Genomic DNA, 26,017 nt, shown 5'->3' with positions numbered 1-26,017 from the left:
CCCTCCAGTGCTATTTGTGAGTAATGAGGTTGCTAAGAGTTCGGTGCTAATTAAGTGACAGACATCATTATAATTTTATGATTTTTTTTTTATGTCATCACACTCTCCTCCAAATATTAATATTGTCAACAGAAAGGCTTTTTTTCTGGCCATTTAGAGTACTAGCCCTGATTGAAGGAAAGAAACAAGGCTGCAATAGAAGCCAGATGACAGTATTTAAACATAAGCAAAAATGGTTCTGCAAGAGTATGGCATACAAAAGTGCTAGGGGTGCATAAATGTTGCCAAGACCGTGCTCAAGAGTTGAATGAGGATAAAATGTCTATTGAGAGCTTCTCAAAGAGGCAATAACCCATACAAACAGCATAAAGGAGCACTGGGGTGTCAGACATATGTTTAATTCAGTGAGAGAGACATGCTTTCACAGTTACCATTGCCTTACCCTTATTTAGATCATCCTGCAGAAATGTGCGCATATCTTTGCTCAGAGGAGTCAAGGCAGCGTTAGAAATTATAAATAGTTAATCTATATGTTGTTGTGTTGTCTAATGTCTGACCAGGCATGAACAATGTGGTTCTGTTATGAACAAACCACTAAAAAAGTGTTATGTATTTTTTTAAATGAAAGTCATTACAACCCAGGCAAATGAAAAAAGGAATTATTACATTAAAAAAAATATAGAAATGGACTTATGTGGCAAGAAGCCGGGTTCTTGGTATAGTTTTCTGTCACTGTCATTAGCAGATCCATTCAATCATTCCTCAATCAAATTTTCAATCACCCCATCTGTGCTCATTCAACATTCCTGTATGAGAGGATTCTGCTCATAAATTTTTACATCTTCTGGAAAATAAAATCCCTTCCCTTTTTAAAGAGCCTTTTCTGCAGCATGAGCCAAACCAGACCTTGGTACCAGCACAAGTAGGGAGGTGGAGGAATATACCTGTAGGCTGGTGATGAGAGGCATCAAATAAAGTACCTGGGCCTTGTGGAGAGGGCTACGAATTGCTCTGGTCCTCATACATATCGAAATTACGGGCAGAATTGCTGCAAATTGCAGCTATCTCCACTCCAGCAGTGCAATCTAGTGCAGATGGAGTGTCTGCCAGGGTACAGCCGCACCAATCAGAGACAGCATACCTTCCTGAATAAAGCAGAGGCAGCACTGGAGGCTGAGGCATCATTGTGTCAGCATCAGGTCTGATTGGCAAAGACTCAGCTGGCTGGCTGACTGCATCCCTGGACAGCCAACATCAGTGTGTCGGACTCACTGAGGAGGAATCACACTCTTGAATAATTGATTGGATATGAATGCAGTATTGGAGGAGCTTTAACTGAAAACACTTACATGTGCTCTAAATAATAGATTGCAGGGGATTGTAGTTTATATTTCTCTTTGTCATGCGGGATATGGTATCATATCATATATTCCTGTATTTCCTGACAGCTGGGTTCCACGTTCATCTCAATCAGTTCCCTTGGTACGTTTTGACTGGCACTCTGTAGCCTGCCTTCGCACTTTCAAAGACATATTAAATGCATTTAATGCACATGTACATATGTACGCATACTTGAAATGCCATATACTATTGAAATTAACAGTCTTGTTGTTTCTTGTAGACTAGGAGATTTCTGGTGCCAGTAAAGAGTGTATGCACGTGTGGTCACATGTAATGCAAATTCTTGAAGAGAAATAAACAAAAAATGATTCTGAAAGGGAACATTTTGTTTCAAGGATATTAAAGTAAGTCAGTTCCATGAGCACATAGAACACACACAGCAAATGTGCTAGAATATGACAATGTAACGCACACACAGACCCGCACTGAAGTATACTTGTCACTGAACTCAGAGATGTCATTTATGTGCCTCTATGGGGCACAATATTGTACCTTTCCAAGGATTTTGCAAGTATACAGTGAATAGTCAGGGACCAATGTAATGCATAAGCTTCATAAAGCCCTTTTTATGTGGATCCAGTTATCATGGCAGCAATTATATGAAACACTCTTGCTGAAACGCTCTTAAAACTGTACACTGTGTCATAGTGAAGAATAAAACATAGTGTTAACAAACTGCTGTGGTTGTACCACCCCATGAAATGGTTTTCTCGTTTATAATTACCAGGGGGTACGACTGGAGGGAGGAAATCTGCAGGGTAGAAAGTCAACAGGCAGTATGAGCCACATGGGCACAATGTGTGGGCAGACACTGACTGTAAAGAGCGGCACAAGAAGCATAAAAAACAACTGTTTCCTGATGTTAGGGTCATCTCTAGGTATCTCCGAGCTTAAGAAACCATCCACAAAGAAAGATGATGACAGTGTTACTTGTAATATCTTAAAATGGTAATTTCAAATATGGAAACACCAGCAATATACTAAAAAACCTACATCTATTTTTTGGCCACACACCTATATGAGTCGAATGCATTGCAGTAACTGAGTGTGGATTGGAGGCTTCTCTGTGTGCAGCCGCCTAGCAATTGTCTACCCAGAGTCCTCATGTGAGGCATTTAGGGGACATCTGTAAATTGTAGCAACAGAAAATAACCTGGGATACACTCCCCCTCCCTAAAAACTACATGAGTCTGTGCAGGCACATCGGCCACACGTCACACCACCCAAAAACCACAAGTAAATTTTCAAGTTGTGGGAAACACTGTGTTCATTACTGAATGTAAATATTCTATGTTATAATAACATTAGCGCCATGCAGGAAAGTTTAACAGATTTTTTTCTTTAACTAAGAAAACCTAAATGAAAAAGAATGCTGTACAAAGATTCTCTCATTTCATGTACACCTGAGTCACATGAATGCCTATTTTCTACTCTTCTTCTACAGTGTAGAAAAAAAGCCTACTTTCTCCTGCAGAGGAAAATTTATCAGGAATTGTTAAGATCGACGTTGAATGAGACATGAAGCAATGAGATCAATAAGCAGAATTGATAAATTGTTGTTGACAATAAGCATAGTTTTGCTTTAGTTCAATATGTTGTGAAAGGCTCTACACATATGGAATTATAGTATTACTAAAAATGCATTATACTCAGTGACTGCAAGTTGTATTACAGAGACATTATAATTGTGGACTGAGGGAAACTACAATGAATACAGTATATTGTGGTCCTGTGGCTTAAGTGGCTTAAAAATGTTACTCAGGCAGTTCAGTCATTTAAAGTCAGTGTGGGGAGAAATGTGCTGGCCAACAACTGTAAAGAAGTGTAATAGACATTCCCTAAGTCAATGGTGCAATAAAATTATGCACTTATATCATAAATAAATAAATATATACAAATTTGAACCCTAAAACTGTAAAGAGTCTTAATTTTGAGTATGAATAAGTATGAAATGGCAGAATAAATGATGGTTGCTGTACTACGTCTTGACATCCTATTAAGAAATCAGCTAAAGAGATGCAGCTGGCAATATTCTCTACATCAAGCATAATGCTTCCAGTGCTTTGTAAATACAGAGGTGATATGATGATGTGAGTGGTTAATGAGTCGTAAAGGGTACCAGCTAACTACCTCATAGTTGTGTTAAAAAGGGCACACTGATGTGTTGTAGGATATATAAACTGACAACTTGTTTCTCTACTTTCTCTCGTCTGGGTGATCTAGTGTCACCTGTTGTAAACAGCTCACAGACTTAAATTTACTGTTTGCTTCCTCAAGCAGAGCAGAGCATCATAAGGACTAGTTCCACATCGCACAATAGACGACAAATGAGTTTGTGGAAATAATTCCAAATGGCCAGTAATTCTATAAATATTGTGAGAAGCAGACAGAATGGAGAGTTTTCACAGCAAAGTGATAGGAGCTTTTTAGAAACAATGGAAGCGACACACAGGGATGGATGGTGAGACCTGGTGGAATAATGAGGCTATTTATTCCGTCTAACGGGAACAGAGAGAGTTCAGGGGGAGACTGTGTAGAGCCTTCTGGAGAGTTTCTCTGAGCTGTGACCTTCCTGCAAGGTAGAAGCCTTTATTGACTCTACACCAGTTTCAAATCAGCCTCTTATACACATTGCGGCTGTGCATTTATAAAAGCTTGTGCTTACTTAGGCTTAGTGTTTTTTACATTTATGCACTTACATGTACATGTGCATCTAATACAATACTCCTAGCAAGAAAACCCATTCATACAGTGGTGTAAAAATATCAAATATAGCTTTCCTTAGCTTTTTCACTCCATGCTTCCATTTATGCATCTCCTCCTTCCTAACAGCCTACTGGATTTTCTCCCTCCTTAACCACTGCTCTCCCTTTCTTTTACTCCAGCGTGCACTGGCCTAATCTCCAACAAATCCTTGCTAACGTCGCTCATCTGTTTCCATTTCCAGCTACCTCACCAATTTTTCTGCGCTTATCATCTCTCAGTTTTTTTTCACCTGTCCTCTCTGTCAAAATCTCTTAATGTCTCAATATATATTTTCACAGAATACTGTATGGGCATGGACATTGGCAAGCTGTGCAACTGAATGCCTTGCCTTTTAATGAAGCAGAAGAATCACCTGCCTATTAAAGAGTGGAGTAATAAATCTCCCAAAGAACAATCGATCAGCATTCCATCCCCCTCTCTTCACTAACCTGTGAGTGGTGGAAGGTACTGACCCTTGACCTTGCTGCTGTCAGTGGTACTGCTGCCAAGCTGAGAGAAGAAGCAGCAACACACAATTGGAGTGTTTGGCAGATTTTTTTACGGATGAACCATTGACAGGGTCAAGGCACCTCTACAGCAACTGTTTTTGTTTTTTTACTCATCTGTCTCCCTGAACAGATATGCTTTCAGAGTAATCAGTGCTGCAGTGTATCCTGGATGTTCCTGCGGGTTTGTGACGCAACTCCATCTTAGACTTAAGCAAAGCAAAGGTGGAAAAGAAAAGGAGAGGTTTATGAATAGTCCCCATGCATGAGTATGACTGAATGTTTATTCAAAACCCTTGTCCCTTCTCTTCATGGTCATGCCGACCTTCCCTGACTTATCTGAATTGCACAAAACTAAGAGTCCACAGACAAAATAATAGAAAAGAAAAAAAAAACACACACAAAGCAAGGCAAAATGGGCCGTCATTCTCACAGGAATTGTGATGTTCTTTGATTTGTGTTCTCTTTTGTAGATACAGTCCTCTTTAGGTTTTCTACTGCTTGACAAGAATATAAATAAAAGCCTCAGGATGCTGCATAAGCTGTGGAGGATAAATGTGCACAAGGATGTGTTTGTGCATGGGTCCGTGGGAAAGAAAAAGATTAGGAGGAATGAAATGATAAAAAATAGAAATAGTTGCTTAAGGTAAAGAGTGACTTGGTACAATGTGGCTGCATTGCTACATGTTTTAAATGTTCTCAAATGCTGGTGGCCATCATATCTATAAATGCCCTGTTCTGTTTAGGTGGTACATGTCCATAAGAGCACTTTATAAGAGAGAACATGGCTGTACACCATGCACTGCGGCAAAGGTCAAGCAAGCATCAACCACCTTGAAACTGATGGCTCAGAGTTTCTAACAATGGAAGGTAAATCACTGCTTTATTATGAACTTTTTTTCTTTTTTTTCGTGTGTGTGTGCAGTGGTTCATGAAGTTTAACAACAGTAGGTTGTAACCCTTCAATGCCCTGCTCTTATTTTTCTCGTAGGACACCACCTACTCAACAGAATTACATCATAATCAAGTGTGGCTTTACATATCACATCCATACACAGAACATTATTTGATCAAAGTGAATACGTACTCTCTTTAAACATTTTTGGCCCGGTCACATATATTCTTTCAGTGTATATGTTTCAGTGTATATTTCCTAGTGTATATGTGTTCTAGTGTGTGTGTGCGTGTGTCTAGATAGTGTGTTCTCTCCAGACTGAAGATGAATGGGCTCCCCTGCTGCATTTAGCTTCTCTGCTTCTCTAAGCTCTGAGTAGTTCTACAGGCTGGGAGCTAATTGCCACAGTCTGTGCTGTTTCACATTGATCTGAGAAACATGGCTAGGTCTGCTGCCACATAGAAGAGATGAAGATAGTAGGGGTAGCAGAGAAATGAAGTAAAAAACTATAGAAAACAATTGCTTGGCAATTTGTATACCTATTGGTTTACCGTGTGTGATCGCAGATGGGCGTGGGTGCGTTTCTCACTGTATGCTTTAGAGTCTTCTCCTTCATTGTTACTCAGGGGGCATCCCTTACAAGAAAGATGTGGCTACATTTTTTTATATTGAAAACGTTGCTTTAACATTTTTCTGAGTCACTATACACCGTTTTCTCTCCTCAGTCTTTTCAGGCTGCCTTTTTCGTGTGAAGTGGCCCTCATTCGCTAAGGACTGACGCAGAGAGCCAAGCTTGTGAAAAGTCCATCTCCAAATTATAGTCATCCCCCCGCCTGGCTCCCATCTGCACCCTCACTTTCACATGAACACACACAAACACGCAAATGTTGTATTCTTTGTGGCTCACCTCCCTATAATCACATGAGCTTACAACACTTGGGGCAGGCTAAGAGTGCAATTGTAGCACTTGCATATGCCCCACTTGTTAAAGGTGAGCAGTATGTAAAGTAGTTAACACTGCTATTTTCTGCAGAATTTTGCACAATTTTAGTGACAGGCAGGAGAAGAGACTGTACAGGGGGAAAATAAAGGTTGGCTTTTTCTATTTCATCTCAGTGGCAGCTGTAAGTGTATCTTTAATGAGCCAGTCAGCCGAGGAATGTTAAATCACAACAAGGCACTCTTCAGATAGAGGACAACTTCCAGGCAAAGCAGTCAAGACACATGGGTCTTATTACACTGTTTCCCCTCTCGCACTGCTGGGGACCATCACAAAAATATGAGGATATGACATGCTCTGGGCATCCTCAGTGAAAAGAGAATCACTAAATACTTGAAGGGAAAAATGGTTCTCTCGTATGTTATTTGGTGATGCTGAAATTTAATAAGAGGAAAAAATGTCAGTTCTTTTGCCTATTAGGCTATCACTATTCTGTTGCTGAATATATATGCTAATGACCAAAAAGAATCAGAATATGTTTATTGATCAAGTAAACACAGATCACCTGTAGCATTAAAACCGGTAACAGGTTTTAATGTTGCGGTTGATGGATGTACCCTGCATGGACATTATAATATTTACTGTATATAGGTAAAGCACACTGTAAACACAGGATTCTGGCCTTGTTGCTAACTGCATATAAAGGAAGCACCATAGTGCATGAAGGTCTGTTTAAATAAATAATAATGTGTATTAATATATAACCCTACAGCTTATAACAGTGGCATACAGCTACACAGCAAGTTGAATGTTATGTACAGGGGAGATAGCATTATAGTTACTTGGCAGATATTGTTTTGAGACATCATGTGGCTGAGTTATCTGTTCATTACTGTGGTGGCATGTGGGAAGAAACTGTTTCTGTGCCTGCTTGTTTTTGGTGCACAGTGTACTGAATTAGAGGGCTGCTACAGAAATCCAGGCAGATACGTTTACCCAGTCATCATCAGCTGACGAACGTTCAAATATGAAAATATGAGAGCCTCAAAATTAAGTTTAGTTTCAGTTTGTTTTTTTCTGTTCTTTGCCTAAACTCACTCTTCCTCTCTCTATTTGTACACTAGTAGTGAGGTTGGATACATTCATTTTATTTAAACACCAAATTTTGCAAAAAAAATAAAATACTGCAATCTGTGAGCCAAATCTGGTGTAAAACAATAACATTACCACTGCTGCTCTGAAGTCTGATGTTACAGCGTCTGGTTGGTTTGCATCTCTTGCTATGGTAAATGACATGAACTGTCAAAGAAACAAGGACACAATTCGTAATATTTTCATCCACTCCTCCCACTGCCTTAGGCTGAAGTTGTGTTTTTCTTTTTTTAAAGGAATTTAATAAGGCTTATTTTCAGTTCACGTCTGCTACAGCTGGCTTATTAAACAGTTGAGTAACTGTATTAGCATTTATGTTTTAGATTAAAACAATCCATAAGGGCTACACGTGTCTTATTTTCTCTGCAGGATGGGGCAGACAGATTTTCACCAGAAAACTGCATGGTGGGTGACAGTGATCAGAATCGCCACAGGATACAAGGTAGTACTGGCCTGGCACATCTGTGGGAATAATGGCTGGAAATCCTGCTGGAGAAGGTGAATGTGGGATTGTATAAATAGCCCCATGCAGGCCTTTCAAATGAAGCACCTGCCAGAAGGGAGGAGTTAAATAATTCTAGGCCAAGGTTGAAGGGGTCTGCAACCATGGTTGCTGACTCAGGTGGTGTATAAGTCCTGGAGGGTAGTCAGGTTGGTGCCAGTGATCTTTCTGTTGTAGTCTGTTCGTGCCCTGTTTTTTGGCTAAACTGAATCAAACTCATACATGGAGAAAACACACCTCAACCATAAGTGTGTAGAATTTAAGTTGAACTTCCTCTGCTGGCACAGGAAGAACACCCTGTGCTGGGCATTTGTTTGTTTTTTTCTTTTTTTTTTTTTTTTACAAAGCTTGGTCTGAAACTGAAAGTTTCAATGGCATCCACAGTGCTGTTGAGTTGGTGAAAGAGGTAGTATAGGGAGCTGAGTCTCAGATAAGACAAGTGTCCCCAGAGGTGCAGTCATGTGTGTAGAAGGAAAAGAGCAGTGAGAGGTGTACACATCCCTGAGGAATACCACAACTAAATGCAAGATCCCCCAGCAACTCCTGCTGCTTTCTGTCTTTCAGGAAGTTGGTGAACCACGGGTAGAGTTGGAAGACTGTATGTGAGCTGATTGAGAGAGTTTTGAGCAGAGGAGCTCCAGGACAAGAACAAGCATCCTTACATGCAGTAACTCTCCAGGCAGTAAAAGTGTTGGAGGATAGAGTGCAGTGCCATAATGACTGTTTCATTAAACCAACATGTTTGCCCAGTAGGCAAACTGCAGGGGATCCAGCGGGGGAGCTATGATGGGCTTTTGGTGGGCTGACTCTAGTTTTTCAAAGTTGTTTTGTGACCGCAGATGTGAAGACAGTGGGTTTGCAGTCGCCATGGTACAAGATTTAAGGAGGAACAGGAACAATGTTTATGGAGCATTTGAGCTTCACTCAGACTGAATGATATGCTGAAGATCTGTAAGAAGACAGGAGCCAGTTGGTCACCACAGGCCTTCAGGCAGAATTGTGAGACACCATCTGGGCCTGGGCTTTCCTGGTCTTTTGTCTCGCAAAGAATCTCAAGACATCCTCTTCAATGATGCAGCACACAGGTTGAAGGAAAATCAGTTCAAACTGTAAACTGAGTAGTAAGTGACTCAGAACCATGGAGGATGCTTTGTTTTCTTAGGCGTTCAGCGTAGCTTCTTCTGTCTGCTCTAATTTCTTTTCAGCTGCTCTAGATCTTATCCTTGGCCTGATGACACTGCCTGACTTTGGCTGTAAAATTGTTTTAAATGCTGTAACTCTAAACTCTACCCTGCTGTAATTGGTTGTTTCAATGCTCTGGACATGATATCAAGATAACTAGAACGGTCAGCTACACAGAAGTCCCTTACATGGCTAACTTGCCAGTTTTTTCGGTCTTTGGCTTAACTGAAAAAGCTTGACAGGTCAGTTTCTTCCTCCTGCAGCGTGTCGCTCGGTGTTGCTGAGCGTTGTTGCGGGACTTGGGTTCTGTCCAATCACAAACACAAAGTGTTGTCCCACCTTTTATGTAATCTGTTGTTGTGTTGTGACCCTCAGGGCCACTGCACACATGTTCTTCATCTGCTCTGACATCTCACAAAGTTAGTGTCAGTAAGCTCAATCAGATCAGGCCCATCTTCCCACAGAGTTTACCACAGGCTTTGTGGATTTTAGTTTCTACTTCTTTTAAGTTGGGAGAAGATGAGTGATCAGGAGGGTTCAAAAACTGCATGCGGGATGGAGCGGTAAGCATCCTTTTTATACCGTGTGACTGTGACTGTGTTTCTGTTCCCAGTGGGATACTTAATATACCGTCTGTATTTGTGCAGTTCATTGCTGAGGTTTGCTCTTTTAAAATCCCCCAGAATAATGAGAAGAGAGTCTGGGTGTTCTTGCTCCATACTGGTTATCTGGTCAGCCAAGCGCTGCAGCGCCTTGCTCACACAGGCTTGAGGCGGGATGTAAACACTGGCTAGAATAAAGGAGGGAAACTCCTGTGGCGAATAAAACGGCTCACTGTTTATGAAAAGAGCTTGGAGGTGAGGGCAACTGTTTTTCTTTAACATTGTGACATTAATACGCCAACCTTCACTGATACAAAAGCAGATTCTGTCTCCTCTAATTTCCCTGATACACCAGCTCCAATACGCAGCCCACTCCTTAGAGTAGAAAGCCAGGCAGATATAGTATAATGTCCACAGTGGATTCACCTCCCCAAGTTTAGGTGAGTTAACGTAACAGAGAGTGAGGAGTTCTTGTTGGTTCTGTCGAAGAGTGTGTCTGTTTTATTGCCCAGAGAGCAAAGACTCATCAGGTATATACTCATGAGCAGACTCTGAAACTCCCACGGTTGGAGTTTCAGCAGTACTTGCATAGTACTAGCACATTTTCCCTGCTGCTTCTAATCCAGAGGACTGCTGCTCCTCAAACTAGAGAGTCCACAAAACGCCCTGTGTGTGACAAATACAGTGCCAAAATAGTAATAAGGGATCAACAGGGTTTGTTTGTTTTTTTTCTTTTGTTTTTTTTTTTTTTTGCTTAAATGCTTCAAAAATTGAACTGTACTGCCTGTCGTTTATTTCGCTTCAAGGGATTTCTAAATGATGACCTTGGAAATGTAACAATTGTGATTTGAGAGTAGGACTTAAAACTTTTACTTTTAAGTTTTTTCTGTTAGATTACTCATGTAATTCTGGTAGTTGCAGTGATTCCACATGTCGTAATAAACCACTGCACTACACTGATATTGATTACAGAGAGAGGTTGTCCATGGCAAAATGACAGCAAAATGAAAAAGATTTAAGAAAACTGAATGAAAAGAGAGGGTGACAAACTTTCTTTCTATTGTAAATAAATAAATGGATGACAGAAATCCAATTCAGCATTTGGCCTGACAAGGCATTGACTAAGCTATTTATGCTCCACTGATTAATAAAATTGAGTCCTGCTAAGGAATGTTAAGTGTTTCTGTTGGTCTTCCTAAAGAAAAGGTAAACCAAAACAAACATTTTGCTTATGTCAACCAGGATTCAGTACACAGGTAATACTGACTTAACTTTCTAAAATTATTAAATTTATTAAATTAAATTTTGAATTATTAAACAAATCAGTTTAGATGTTGAAAGGATATGTGAATGTAATTTCACACATACTTCTCCGGGGGGGTTTCTTACAATTATACTTTCATAGGCTTGACAGTGTGAGCTAAATTATATGAGAATAAATTATAGCTGTAGTTTATAGACGTGAAGCCAGGAGAGGACATGAATATGACAATAGACAATTTGTCTATCTCTTTTTTACTTGATTTAAGTGCTGCTTTCAACACTACAGACCACGTTATATTAATGTAATAGGCCATCTAGAAAACTAGGTTAGTCTCTTTGGGACAACATTAAACAGTTTCAGGACCTATATTACAGGTAGACAAGTCTACATCAGCCTCGGAGACCAGGTGTCTAATAGATTTGATGGTGACAATGGAACTGCCTTGACCCAGTTTTATGCTCTTTATACATGCTCCTTTGGGGGAGATTATTCAGCAACATGTTAGTCTTTACAGTTATACAGACAGCATGCAATAGATATATCTTTCTGTTGAGCCATAGGACCCACATTATACTTCCTATTTGCTTGCTTGACATAAACTGCACCCCAGTAAATGCAGATGTGTGATGCTTGCTGCCCTTCAGTTTAAAAAGGAAAAGAAAAGAAAGGCACCAAAATCAAAGACTCATGCTTTACAGAAAGCAAGAAACCTACCACACATAAAAAGAAACTGAATATGCAGACCTGACTCTACTATAAAACTATACCTTCATCACAACACATTAACTTCAGATTGCCTAAAATCAGAGTGGTGCACTTGTACTTTTGCCATAATTAGATGTGGAATTAATCCCTTTCCAAGTGAGAAAGACTGCTGCCGTTACTCTCAATAGAATTGACAGACCAATTAAAATCCATGGACACTTCAACTAATTAACACCTAAGCTGCCAAACTGCCAAAATAAAAAGATGTCTTTATTGATTTTCCCAGAACTGGCCCCTTTTCTGGTGCTAAATTGAGTTTAGATCATCAGCCTCATGCGTGTGGTACCAAATGGGCTAGAATTTTCCCCTGTTTTTGATTGTGCCATCCTGCACACACATCTCTCAGGAAATGTTAATTTCAGTGAAGATGGACACTTTCAAAACAAATCACAGAAGACGGGATCTGCTAACTTTCTCTCATAATTTTTTGATCGTGACTAACATTGTCGCTATCATCATACCATCAGAAGTTCAATACATGTAATAAAAATCCTAAAATGAAATCAAAATTGAATGGCATGTTAAGACAATGAGAAATGTACAGCTCTTCAGAGGTGGGGGATGGCATTAGCGAGCGAATATTGGTCTAGAGGAGGTAGCCGCAATGAATTTCTTTTCAGGCTCCAGGCATGCAAGAATCCATTTTTCATTTTTGCCCTGAGGGTAATCGATGATGGGGGTAACGAGACAACAGCACACCCTGAATGAGCAAGGGTACTCTGAAAGGTTCAAAGTAGCCTGCTAGCTCATTCAAATTCATTCTGCTAAATCCAGGGCTTTCCATATTCCCACCATGTTCCTACAGCGTACCATAGGGAGATCTAGCTGGAACTCTAACCACGTTTTTTATTATGGGCTGCACTCTGTAATGGCCTCAGGTCAGCAAAGAGACCTAGATCTACATTTATTCACCTAAACTCTGAAACGCTATACAGTATACACACACTTTCCTACGTCTAGCAAGGACACAGGATTGATGGAGGTGATGGAGCACCCAAAACCACGTAGACCCAGCTAATATTATGCCATCACAGAGCAGCAGTCCCAAATGCTTCAGACCTGCTATTCTGGACCTGCAATCCAACGTATTTGCATACCGTGAATTATTGATTACTGAGGCTCATGCCTGATGAACAAGTGCCAGAACTAGCTTAATGCCATTCCCTGATAATACTGGAGATATTTAGCATCAGAAATAAATTATGCATTTCTATTAGTTTGTTATTTTATTGTTATTTATTTATTCTATTATTATTTCTGCTGCAGATTAGTGTGATATGCTATTTTATCAATTACTTCATTGTGACTGCTACAGGCGTAAAATACTAGTTCAACTGAAGTTAAGCTGTACCACTCATTGCCTTCAGGTGGCTCAAGTATTAAAACTGCATTTTTTTTAACTTTCCTTTCCTGTCGGTGGCTCAGATTAAACTCTGTAGAGGTGGTACTTGTAGGATCGGCAGCATTTGTTTGTTTGTTTGTGAGAGCATCGCCATCTAAAAATCATGTTCTTACAATTCAGTTTCAAGTTTCCTTCATTTGAAATTTATAACATTGCCTAAATGAAACTGTTTCTTGGTTTGATTCCAATAAAAGTGATAAACAGAGATGACACACAAAATTTGGCAAACTCTTCACCATGTGCCGTCATTATCATACAATATTAAGCATGTGTGAAAGCTGAGCTGCCCACAAATGCTGTCCACAGTATTGCTCCAGAAGTATGTGTGCTTTAATCCAGAGTGCTGATGGGAGAGTATCTCAGCTGTGGTATGGCACGTCCATGACCTTGACCGTGACCAAGTGTGTGTTTTTACAGAAATAGACATCTTCAAGCTCCACTTACTCCACCAGTGTGAGCCTGAGCGAACCGTGATGAGAGGTTTTAAAGATACACCCAGATTTACCATGGTGAGAGCTCATTAACACTGCTGCCTGATTCAAATTTACGCAGCAACGTTTCTGCAAAAGCTTAGCTTTTTTGGGGGGGTGTTTTTGTGTATTTTTGTGTAAGCACACCAGAACTGGTGATCAGGAATACACTCAAAAAAAAAAAAAAATTGAAACAGCTTATTACCCTTGTATTTTCCCCATGACTGCTAATTGCACTTTCCTGATAAAATGACAGGTATATGAAGTTAAGCTATGTGTCATTTGTCATATCTAATTCAATTAAAACATCACGAATATGTTGTGGATGTCCTCACTGCCACTCTGTTCACAAAAGCATACAGTACTTCACAACAGCAGGAGCTAACTTACAGCCACAAGGACGACTACGATGGTGCTGAGGAGTATCCCCCCAAAAAGAAATATTTTGGTACATTTAATGAGAAGTGGTGTGGAGACGAGGAACTTGGCTTTGAAAAAGTTGATAATTTCACAGTCGAATTCATTCTTTTGCTGGCATTCTTTTCCTGTCAAATTTGAGGGGAGCCATGGACTAATGTGTCATGCTGCCAGCAAGAAATACAAGGATTTGGACAAGCACACAGAAGAATACAAATTTTAAGCAGAAGGCAAGCGTGAAAAAGCTGTAAGGTTAAAAAAAAAAAAGGAATTTACACTGTTGATGTGAGTGTCATGTGAAAAATAAAAATATTGTAATTGAATTGCTAGTCTTTTGGCTTGTGTTGTGATTTGTGGCGCTGAACAAACAGCTCTTGTAAAGTGCACTTTATAAACATCTTTTAATTTGCTGCAATATTATCTGTCGCTGTTACTGAAATGGTTTTCACTGACACAGAACTACATCTATTACTGAATGCTTGATGATATGAAGGGCCAACAACGTCTAATCTCTCTCTGTTGGCCTCTCTTTGGTTGTCTCTTTATCTTGATCCATCACTCACTGTGACTAGCTATTTCACTCACTGTGAATGAGTTTCTGTCTTCTTTCTGCTTTGGGTTTGAGTGCTGCACTTGTGATTTCAAGCCGCCCTGGCTGTCATTATGTTGCTGATGAAGCAATAGATTTATTAAAAGTCTCACCATCAAGACATAAAGATACAGCTAGTTGACCAAGGAGAGTGTGTAAATGTACTTTCCAGGGTTTAGCTTGGCATGATATTGCAGGCAATGCAATACTCTTGCACATGAGTCATACATTGCCCAAAACACACAGTCACACTCACACACACCTGAGCCACTTACCAAGCCAGTGTTCACCGGTGATCTTGCCAAATCCCTCACGATAGGACTCCCATCCTCTGAAGAAGTTGACCGAGCCATCCTCCCTGCGCTGGATCACCTACACAGCCAAGACAGCAAGGAAAGAGGTCAGGGGTCAGATGAGACTCATCTCACACAGAGTGTTTCATCCTCCTCTGCGATGAGTCATTCGAAGTCCCACTGTTGGTCGCTGAGCTCATCTAGAACTAAACTAGATGAACTCATAAATGCTTGCTCTTTCACCAATGAATAATGCAGATGCTCTTCCCACTAAAAAGGCAATTTGTCGGAAGCTAATAAAAGGAATCCATTAAATCTTGACTGACTTTGAATCAAATTGCCATGGAATCTGCATACTTAATTGAAATCCCAGAAAAGAGATGATATTCATAAAACAATAATCCTAAATACACATAGAGAGAGGGAATCATGAATCATGAAATTCTATAAAGCAATGGTGTGTTGAGAAATTATAGCAGCTCTTTCAGTATGAGAAGCAGAGGAAATATTAGCGAACAACAGATATTTAACAATTTAGCTCAGCTATGTATGCGCGCATGTGTGAGGGTGCTGCATCTGTATCACCCAATGAAATACTTTATCCATTAAAAATGCTGACATGCCAAGTGTCAGGCTGAGGATGAAGGGAAATTGGAAATAAGCTCCTGAAGAGGAAATGCATGCAGATGGAAAATAGTCCAGTACTTGCTGTTGGAAGGCTGCGCTAATGTTGAAATGACAAAGGAAATTCCCTGAGACGGTTTATGTTCAGCGTGACTAATCCCCTAACATACCATAAGGTACCAGATGGCACCAACAGCCATATTTTTCTTTTAACATCAGCACAGACAAATAACAAAATCCCGCAGAGCAATGGCAAAATCTTTACCCTCATCATTCTGATCCCCCAAACTGTCTTCATCATGATCATCTTAATCATCACTTATCCACACCATCTAATGATGGTGTGGATAAGTGATGATGGTGAGCGTGCTGAAACTTACATAAAGAAACAAAGGGATTTGTATCATCTGTTGCATAAGACTCTAAAAGGCTTTGCTCCAGTTGCAGTGCATTAGACCATCAGACTAATGTCCCAGCTATTTGTAAAGAACATCAGTGATTATATTTCGTAACTTTCTTTACATTGACCGTTCTGCAGAATTTCACTCCTTCCCTTAAATCTGAATCTGAGGTGAAACTCACAAGTATGATGACTGACTGTTATTATGGGTAATAATTTACTGTAGTCCTGTGTTAGGCATTTACAAATTATTTTACATATTCTGTCTCATTAGAAACCACTATGTTCCACTTTGACATTTGATACTGCAGCACATAGATACAGAAATATTCTTTCTGTATCTACATTGTAGGTAGATGGGTATGTATCATTGCAACAGATTTCAATGTTAATGTATGGTAAACAGAGTATATAAATATTGTCATCATTATTCATACAAGGGAACGGAGTGTGACTACAGAACAGCTTAACACACGGCTGGAGTAGTGGCAACTACACTGTAATTAAGTTAATAAAACAGAACTTGTAATGTATACTTATACTGTCTTGTGTCAGGTATAGCTTAATGCAAATACTGACAGGGTATGACAGCTGAATACAGTCTTATGCAGTCTTTTTCTGTGATATTCTTGATGCAGGCATTATAATTTTGACATTGATTTTTGTCATATACGGCTCAGACATCTCAGTTGAGTGGTGAGACATTAGAACGTTATTGCTTTAATACTTCATAGACTGTTTCTCATCTCATCTTTCTGTGTTTTCGGTGTTTTAAGCAGTGACTGGATGATTTTACATTTTCGGACTACATTTAATTGCCTTGCTTACAAACATTTTACTCTGTTAATTTACTTACTGTGAAAACATAGTGACATCAATGAAATCTTTTCATGGTGAAATTATTAAATGATGTTACATATAACTCACCAAGGCCAATAAGCTGTTAATAAGGCTTTTACAGCAATGAACGCAATGATGTCCTGATTAAACTACTCAAAAGACCTTGGGAAAAGGCTGTGGCATTTGACAGTGCAAACAATGCACCGTTATCATGTTACTGATATGCCAGTAGGGTACTTAAGAACCATGAGGGAGTCTGCCCCTGTTGCAGGTGGTGTTTTATGCTCATTTCCTGGGCTTACCTCAAGATTTGCGCAAAAAAATACAACTCTGTGGTAAAGACACTGCAGTAAAGTATGACTGTCTTGAATTTAGGAACCATCTAAGTTGAAAATTCTCCTTGAAATGATGACCTTCCAGCCTTCTTATCTTCCTCCCTCATTCCTCTTACCCCTCCTTGTCCCTATTCAAATTAGCTGAAATAGAGAAGACTGAAAATTGATAAGGCTACGCCACAAGAAAACTTTAGGGGGGAAAAAATAATTAATTTACAAGAAAGACAGTCAAAGAGATGTTTCAGACTACTATGAGTCTTTATGAAAAGATTTTAGACAATGATAACTCAAGCCTCAAATTCATATTCAAATCAAATAGAGCCACCTGACATATGACAAAGATCTCTGATAGACTGAAGATGGAAAAAGTAGAGGATGGAAAAACTAGAGGAAGAATAGCAGTCTACTTTCATACAAGTATTATATCTATAGCCTTTATTTTGTTAGCTCACTTATTTAAGGTAAACAATCAGCCTTGAGGCTGGCTTTTTTGTCTTAGCTTACCTTCCTCACCAGCATTACATTTTAGAGCATCTGTTCTGACAGAAAACCTGAGCCACTGATGCACCAGCAGTAGATAAGTACTACTGTGAAGCACTGCAGCAGTGAGAAACTGGCCAGTGGTCACACGAGGCAGTATGCTACAGAAGCAGGTTAACCAGCAAGCAGTTCAGATTAGGGTTAACACTCTTGTCTTGCTGCCTATGCCTCCTCCCATGTCTAGCATCCTTGTAAGACTGGAGAGCCCCCCTGAGGTTTAATTGCATGTTGACCCTGAAGGTCAGAACCTGTGTGTGTGTGTGTGTGTGTGTGTGTGCGTGCGTGTGTGCGTGTGTGCGTGTGTGTGTGTGTCCCCTGGCAATCATTTTCTTTCACAAGGGAAAGGAAGTGATCAAAATGGGTGTGTGGAAGGAAGCATGGGATTTTGGGAGTGAGTGAGTGAGCATGCTATTAGTGCGACAATACATACAGTATGTGTGACTGGGTGTTTGCATGCATGGACAGGATGTGCAGCAGTGTAGACATCTATGATCTGCATGTGTACATATGCTTGCATGGTTAAAAATACTTGTATATATGTGATGTATGGAAAGCCAAAAGGGTCAGAGTAGTTTTGCGTGTGCTTTTCTGAACATGTTCAACAAATGTGTTTGTTTTACATATTTTTGAGCATGCACAATTTCCTCTGTTCAATATGTGTGTATGTATGTGTGTGAGAGAGAGTATGTAATTGTATGTCTGTACTGTACTTGGGTTTATATAAGTGTGTGGGTGAAAATGTAAATGTTAAAGTTTGTGGTTATCAAAAAAAAAGTTAAGAAATATGCAGCCAAGAAGAAAATAAAACACTGTTGATGCAACAAAACAACAGAAAAGTCAAATGTCTAGTGCAGAGTGTATCTGACTACAAATGTACACACATGAGCTTTTACAGTTGCACATGTTCATACTGGGGCTCAAACGCTTCGGATTTATTGAGACTTGGCTGCTGTGTGACCACACCACACTCCCACACAAAGACACAAACACAGTTTCCACTGGGACGCAGCCTAAGATCCCAGCTGACAAATCCTTACACACAATGTCTAGCTAGAGGGCAGAGCCTGACATCAAAGTTGTTTCTGTCAAGGTCAGAAGCTGACAGACTTGTTCTATTTGGGTGTGGGGCAGGTGATGCTCCAGCCATACATATACTGAGAACTGCAGTTGTGAGACAGCAGCCATTTTATTGAAAGGGTTGAGCAAGGCCTCGGTGTTTAGTTACATAAAGCACAGAATGATCCAAAAACTGGGCGACAAAATCTATAATGACTACATCCTGTGTTCATATCGGTACACCAGCAGCGAACATAATAATCATTGCTAATGGAACCAGTGCGGCGACATGTATCGGGTTCTAAATGTTGTAAATGTTGTTTTAAAAATGTTTGACCTACTTCATTATGTACGGTGCATCTTTTTTTTTTTTTCTCCTGGGGACAAAATAACAGAGAACAACCTAACAATATACTTTAACACACTAGAATTTATTATTTAGTATATATATATAATACGATGCATCATTAATTATTAATAGAATCAGCACCTCTCCTCACACAACCTGAACAAAAATGCATCATTGAATCAACTTTTTCACAAAAGGTTTTATTTATTGCTATTGTATTTCAAAATATGTTTTTCTATGTTCACCATCTGTACAGTAAAAAAAAAAAAAAATGGTTCTGGGGCAGTTTTTCTTTCAACTTCCTCTCATCTTGTAGCTCTCGCACCCTCCATCAGTCTTTCTCCATATTGCAGTGTTTTTACTTTATCCCTTTTCCTTGCAGCTCTTAGGTAATTAATTCTTTATACAAGCTGTTCTACATGCTCCACAAAGCCTAAACAACCCATCTCTCAGAGGAAACTTTTTCAGAATTACCTCTATTTCTGCAGCAGCATATATTTACTGTAAGAAAACGAACCATAAAGTAAATCGTCAATATAGGGAATTTGTTTAATTGCAGTAGCTCACAATATGTGTTGTTAGTTAGTGAAGAAATCTGTCTGGACGAAGCAGCTGGCAAGCCACAAATGACTAAATACATGTCCTATATTCTCGCCTTCTGTTTATCTTTTAGTTCATTAGTTTCATTTTCTTTATCTAAACATTTAAGCTTGTGCACAAATATTATACAGAGTACACATTATACTTGTTTTTGTTCTATGACAGTGTTAAAGAGATGCACCAAATTAACTCCACTCATAAAACTATAATTTTAACATTTTTAATAGCATATACTTTTTTGGACCTGAAAGTTGCCAAGTTATATAGCAAAAGTTGAAAGGAAAACAACTCTCTTTCTCCTCACATTTCTCTCTACATCAGCCTTTTTATATTGATGCATGGTAACATGGAACAGCACAAAGGCAGACAGACCATACAGATGAAGTAAAGTACCTCTGAAGGGGGCAGTGGTTCCTCTAACATGTTTTGTCAGAGTGTCTGTGTCAGCAAGGCCCCATAAACTAAATATTGACAGTTAAAAGTCTCTTGTACTCTTTCTCCCCAGTCACGGGAACTCTGAGACAGTTCTCCAGAAACGTGGGACCTTTGTTCCAGTACTGCAACCCCACTGCAACTTGTCAAAGAGAGAAAAAAAAGGAAAGAAAAGAAAAAAATCTTTGCTTACAAAAAAATAAAATGCATTCCATGCAAATGAGATTACTCTTAATACAGAAGGTATCCACCTGCAAATGATAAATGTTGAATGTGACTAATAGTTAAACCATTTTAGCCAACAAATGTGTAAGTTAAGTAAAATGGCCAACTAGTTTTAACAAGAAAATCTCCAATCTTTAATGACCATCTCACCCAACACTTGCTAAAGGGCTATTGCATTGGCGTGATCACATTAAGCTCCCTGTAATCTCTGCAGTAGATGAAGGCTACTTAACAAGCTGCCTTAAGCTCTTCAGCAGGCTTTCTGTCAACTACTGGGAGCCCACAGCGTGCACAGACGGACACCCTGACTGACAAACCAGAACACTGGGAAGAATCAACACAAGCACTCCAAAGCTGATTGGGGCAGATTTACAGTCTGGCATATGACTGGGTGGAAAATAGGAAATCTGCCAATAGCTTGTTAGCTCCTGGCATGTACACACTGTGAGCACACTATGTTTATATGTTTGGTGCTTTGGCAGCAGATGTCACTTCGTACCGCTGCTCTATACTGACTAACTGAAGATAATTGGTAACATCTTCAGAGACTGATTAATACATCCGCCATAAAAGACAAACTGAATTCCACAGAGAAAAGTATTAAAATACAGAAATAAACATATATGTACAGTAAATGGAAGTACTGTACGCCACGAAGAAATACAGAGTAGAAAAATAAAAAAAGAAAAAAGAAAGAAAGAAATGAAACAAGCTTCAATATTATCAGCTCCAAAGGCTGCCTCACATCTTCTTTTGTAGATTTAAGACAGATCAGAACAGACTGGCAGAGGAATTGCTAGCAATTCGATTACGTTGTTAAAAATATTGATGATATGGTGACAAATTCAACAATGTCTGATGAGAGCCCTCGTAAATCCACAGTAGTCTGCAGAATTTCTGTCTTCAAAGAGGACTCCTAACATCTGTTGGTGAATGTTTTATAATCCTATCAGAAAGACAGATGTGATCTGAACACAGCAGCAGCAAACAAGAACAGAAGGAGAAACACAATCATCCACAAACACTCTTTCTCTCTCCCTCACTCTCTCACACACAAATGCAAATACAATTTCTGCATTTACATGTTCTTAAGTAAAAAGATTATTCCTGGCTTTCAGCAGTAACCTGATTTTTGAAACATCATATAAACAAGAAACCTGTTTTTCCTTATTGGTTTAAAGGATTAAAGAAAAAAAAAATACAGGTTAACACAGGTAGATTTCTACTGAGGCTTTTTAAATATTTTTATATTCTGTGCATGGGTGTGACAAAGACCCAAAGCAGGGAAGGAGCTATGCTCGTCATGCTGCTATAGTGTGGCAGGATAAAAGGAAGAATCACAACTAATCACACTGACTGGTAACCACTAAACAATTCTAGTTCCGCTATTGAGTAAGTTTATTGTGAAATTTAAGAAAACAGGACTAAGAGTTTACAGCTACGCTAGTGACTGTGAGACTGTACAGTTTCTACATAGCAGCTCTTTGCTTACGTGGCTAAGAAATGAAAAAAAAATGTAAATTGAAAACCAAAACATGCCTGTACTGGTTCAAAAATACAGTAGGGAGCAGATCTTAAATCTGATTACTTAGCAGCTGCATGTAAAATGGGGTTTAGGATTAATCTTACTCTTCCAGCAGACATATTGTATTGTAAAGTAACATGTTTCTTTTGCATGTTAACAGTGAATCAGACTGCTAAAGCTTTTAGTTGGAAAAAAAAACATCCACCAGCAGAGATATTGCTGGTAGTCCCATTTGTGTGTCTGCTCATGTAGCAGAGAGGAAATGTAAAATCAGTGAATGTTCCTGCAGCAGCCCTCACACAGCTGTCTGACCTTTCCTCACATAACCTGCACCCAGCCCTGGCTAATGGCGCTAATATCCTAAAGGACATGTCTGACACTACCTGTGATAATGCTACCAGTGAACAGCTCATGCTCTCTTTCAGCAACGCAATAAACTGCCTCCTCATTCCAGCTAATGAGGGCACAAATAGACGTCAGCGTCCTTCTCCAGAAAAGTAAACAATAAAAAGAAAATTAAATAAACATTCGAGTAAACTCTGTCTGATACACTGAATCTAAACATTAGGAGAACAATTATATTTTGAACAAAAGTTAGATTCTCTGAAGTTTTCCTACCTTACAAAGCATTTACACGTAAGATGTTTTTGCAGTTGTGTTAAGACACAACTGCAAAAACATCCATCCTGGATTTTCTTTTTTTCCCCAAACCAATAAACTAACAGAGATGAAATATTGAAGAAGCTCTGAGCCAGATAGAAATACTGAAAAGCTTATACCGTACACTCTGAAATGCTCAAAAGGCACTCCAAGCCTCTAAAGGGGTGATACAACATGCACACAATCGTACATTCAATCTCAAACTTTTACATTTCAGTTCTTAGCTGAATTGAATATTTGAGAGTGATTGCGGTACTTCTGATAAAAGCACCATTTGATAATGCAACCGCACACTGCACTCTGATATATGTACTCTCATTCATTATTTATGCCATGGTCATTTTTAGTCCCTTCCTTTTAACAAATAAAATAGTAATAATAGAAGACATTACCCTAAGCCACAAGGCTGTATTTAAATGGCATTTGAAATCTCCCTTTGCTGAAACGGGTAGACCGTATGCCCAAAGGATTATTTTATCTGAGTGAGGGGCACGTATGTGTGTGTGTGTGTGTGTCTGTGTATACACAGCAATATCTCTGCTGTTGGATAAATGTATATTTTATATATATATATAGATCCAATATATATTTTAGTATGCTTGTGTGTGACTGAGTGGATCTGTAAGTACATATGAACACACATTTACTCAATGTAGACATGCACTCTGCCTCTTTGATTATTTGTAGAGGTTATTTTGCACCATCAAACTCATTCTGTAGAGGTAGGCAGAGTGTGTGGTATATGTGCGTTTGTACATGTGATAAAGGGGCTTGAACTGTAACAGTAAGTTTAAAAAACATACAGTCCCCATATGTGATAATATGTATTGTCTGTGTTCATTCAATGTTCATTTCCAAACACCTCATTTTTTGCATTATCACTGTATCCATACAGCTGGGAAACTATACAGGATATACACATAAATGTGGATTCATCCCTCCGCTCCATTACACCTCAATGCTACTTCAACCATAAATTTTCTGCCTCTTTCTCCCTCTTCATGAAAGATCCTGACAGGTTATTACTTAAATCATTCAGCAACAGCTACTGATAAGCCAGGATCATAATTTATGCAGAAACATGACAATGTATAGTTGGATGACTGGGTGAAAAAGCTCCTAGGCTCTATTATTTAGTGTATAGTGTTATGCAGAGATTACCTGATTTTTAAAGCTGATTTCTCATTTAATAAGTTAGAAACTGTGGTATTTGTGGGTGGCTGTGCTGGGTTGGTTTAGACTGTTTGATTGTGCATCATGTGGAGCATTATGGAAAATGGTTTCTTTGATCATACAAAAGCTGTTGCCTTTTGCAATAGCTAACGGCCTCTGGTGGATTTTTTTGTGGCATTTTCTTAGAACCTAAACCTTGGTGGGCGTCCTGACAATAAACCCTGTGTGTTTACCTACACATTAACATGCCCACATGCAAAACAAATCCTTTGTGAGCTGATCAGAGTGAATTTGGAAACTGAATATGATGAGATGTAGATATATGAAGAGACACATGAACAAATATCATCCTAAAGGTCATCACTGACTGATGCCACAGTTCTGCTGATTGACATCTAAATCTAGACTCTCATCCTGTCACCAGTACTTAAGACAGCTGCATTAAACCTAAAGGCTTCCTTTTTACTGCAAATACAGTAGAACAGAAACATCTGATGGCAGGCTATATCTGAATTAAGGCATTGCAGAGTATGGAACAAAATCATTGTTTCTCCTTCTGGCAATGGCAGTTTTATTTATATAGCACATTTCATTACATTTAAACTCAATGTGCTTTACTCTGAAAGACAAAATACCCCCAAAAAATGGTGTAAACATGAGAAAATAGGTCATGTAGGCAACGTGAATATAAGAATATAAGCATGAGTAAAATGCAGAAACTAAATCAATGAAGCACACACCCAACATACATCAACATACCACTCAGCAATAAAAACCTAAAAACATCAACACAACCAAGCAGAAACCACAGTAGCATCTCAGTATTCAGCTGTAAAATGTGTCTGCACATTGAGAAATTAATGTCATCAATACAGATTACTAGTTTGTTAACAGAACTGAGATCGTGATGGGAAAGTAAAATGTACAGCTGTGTGTCATCGGCATATGAATGATAGATGGTATATAAATGGTATATATTATGTTTCTTTATGATAAAAAAGTGGGAGCATGGATAGGCTGAAGAGCCGTTGCCCAAGTACTGACCCTTTAAAAATACCTATTGCAACATGCATGTCCTATTGTGTTGTCTTTATCTGTATGTCTCACTTTCTCTTACTCTCTCTGTCTCTCTCCACATCAGATTCTTACGTTTTCATCATTTGCTCTCTTTTCTTTGTCTCTCCTGAATCCTGCTCACCCCTCTGTTCCCTCCCTCTTCTAAGTAACCTGCTCATCTCTCAGTCTGTCTGCAGCAATATCGGCAATAGTGCTACGGAATGTCAGAGTATGCTAATGAGGTGGCAGCATATGGCTCATACCTTATTTAAGCTCAGCCATCAGACAGACAGTGAGCCACTCAACTCACCAAGCATCCCGTCTCCCTACATGCCTCTGTTGGATCACAGCATGCTGATCTCTTAATGAGGCTCAAGCGTTATCACAATCAGCTCAACACACCTGGCAGGATCAGTAACTGCTACATTATCACTTCAATCTGAGCTTCTATGTAAATCCTTTTATAGGACAATATGCAAAGAGCAGTGACTTAACACTGGTGCATTGTATGAAAAGGGGTGTAAACCCTGATATGAAAGCATATGCACTCATACGCGCAAGCTACATCTGTGTAGGTGCACACACTTTGGCACAAACATTAATTCATGCATAGAGAGACATGCACACACATAGGCATTTACCCACTGACAGGCTGGTATGTAGCTCTATTCCATCATGCTGTGGTAAGCACTCTGTCACTCTGACAGTCTCGCTTTATTTGATGATAGGAGGGTACGACCTTGCCTATCTCACACAGTTAGTCACCGATTTACAAGTGCACACACATACACACACAATTCACTGTCATGCCAGTGTCACAGTGACTGGGGCTGAAGTTTCATATATGATTTGTAGTGGAAGTGCAATATAAACTCAGCTAAACTGGATAGTCACACCATTCTACCTAAAGCTGCATTTTGCTGTTCTTCTTCTTATAATCATTATTAAGCTTGACAATGAATGTAATTATAGTAGAAATATTAATGGTAGCACTAGTGTTAACAGCTCAGTCCAATAGAAATCACAGAGAAATACATTTGCAGCCAAAGATTGTTAGTGAATCTGTTTACAGGTTTG

At 39.3% G+C, this 26,017-nt stretch overlaps 1 protein-coding gene across 4 annotated transcripts in view; it reads right to left on the bottom strand.

Annotated features, from left to right (window-relative positions):
* Positions 1–26,017, bottom strand: part of fibcd1b (fibrinogen C domain containing 1b) — an 85,492-nt gene that overhangs the window by 15,787 nt on the left and 43,688 nt on the right. For all 4 annotated transcript variants that reach the window (XM_041059127.1, XM_041059129.1, XM_041059128.1 and 1 more), the window contains one exon: positions 15,108–15,204. In XM_041059127.1, coding sequence (XP_040915061.1) covers positions 15,108–15,204 — 97 coding nt within the window. The remainder of the gene's footprint in view (positions 1–15,107; positions 15,205–26,017) is intronic.

This window comes from Toxotes jaculatrix, chromosome 16, assembly GCF_017976425.1.
Source record: "Toxotes jaculatrix isolate fToxJac2 chromosome 16, fToxJac2.pri, whole genome shotgun sequence".
NCBI classification, from domain to species: domain Eukaryota; kingdom Metazoa; phylum Chordata; class Actinopteri; family Toxotidae; genus Toxotes; species Toxotes jaculatrix.
The sequence above is the reverse complement of the archived record's forward strand: the minus strand, read 5'-3'. Positions and strand labels throughout refer to the sequence as shown.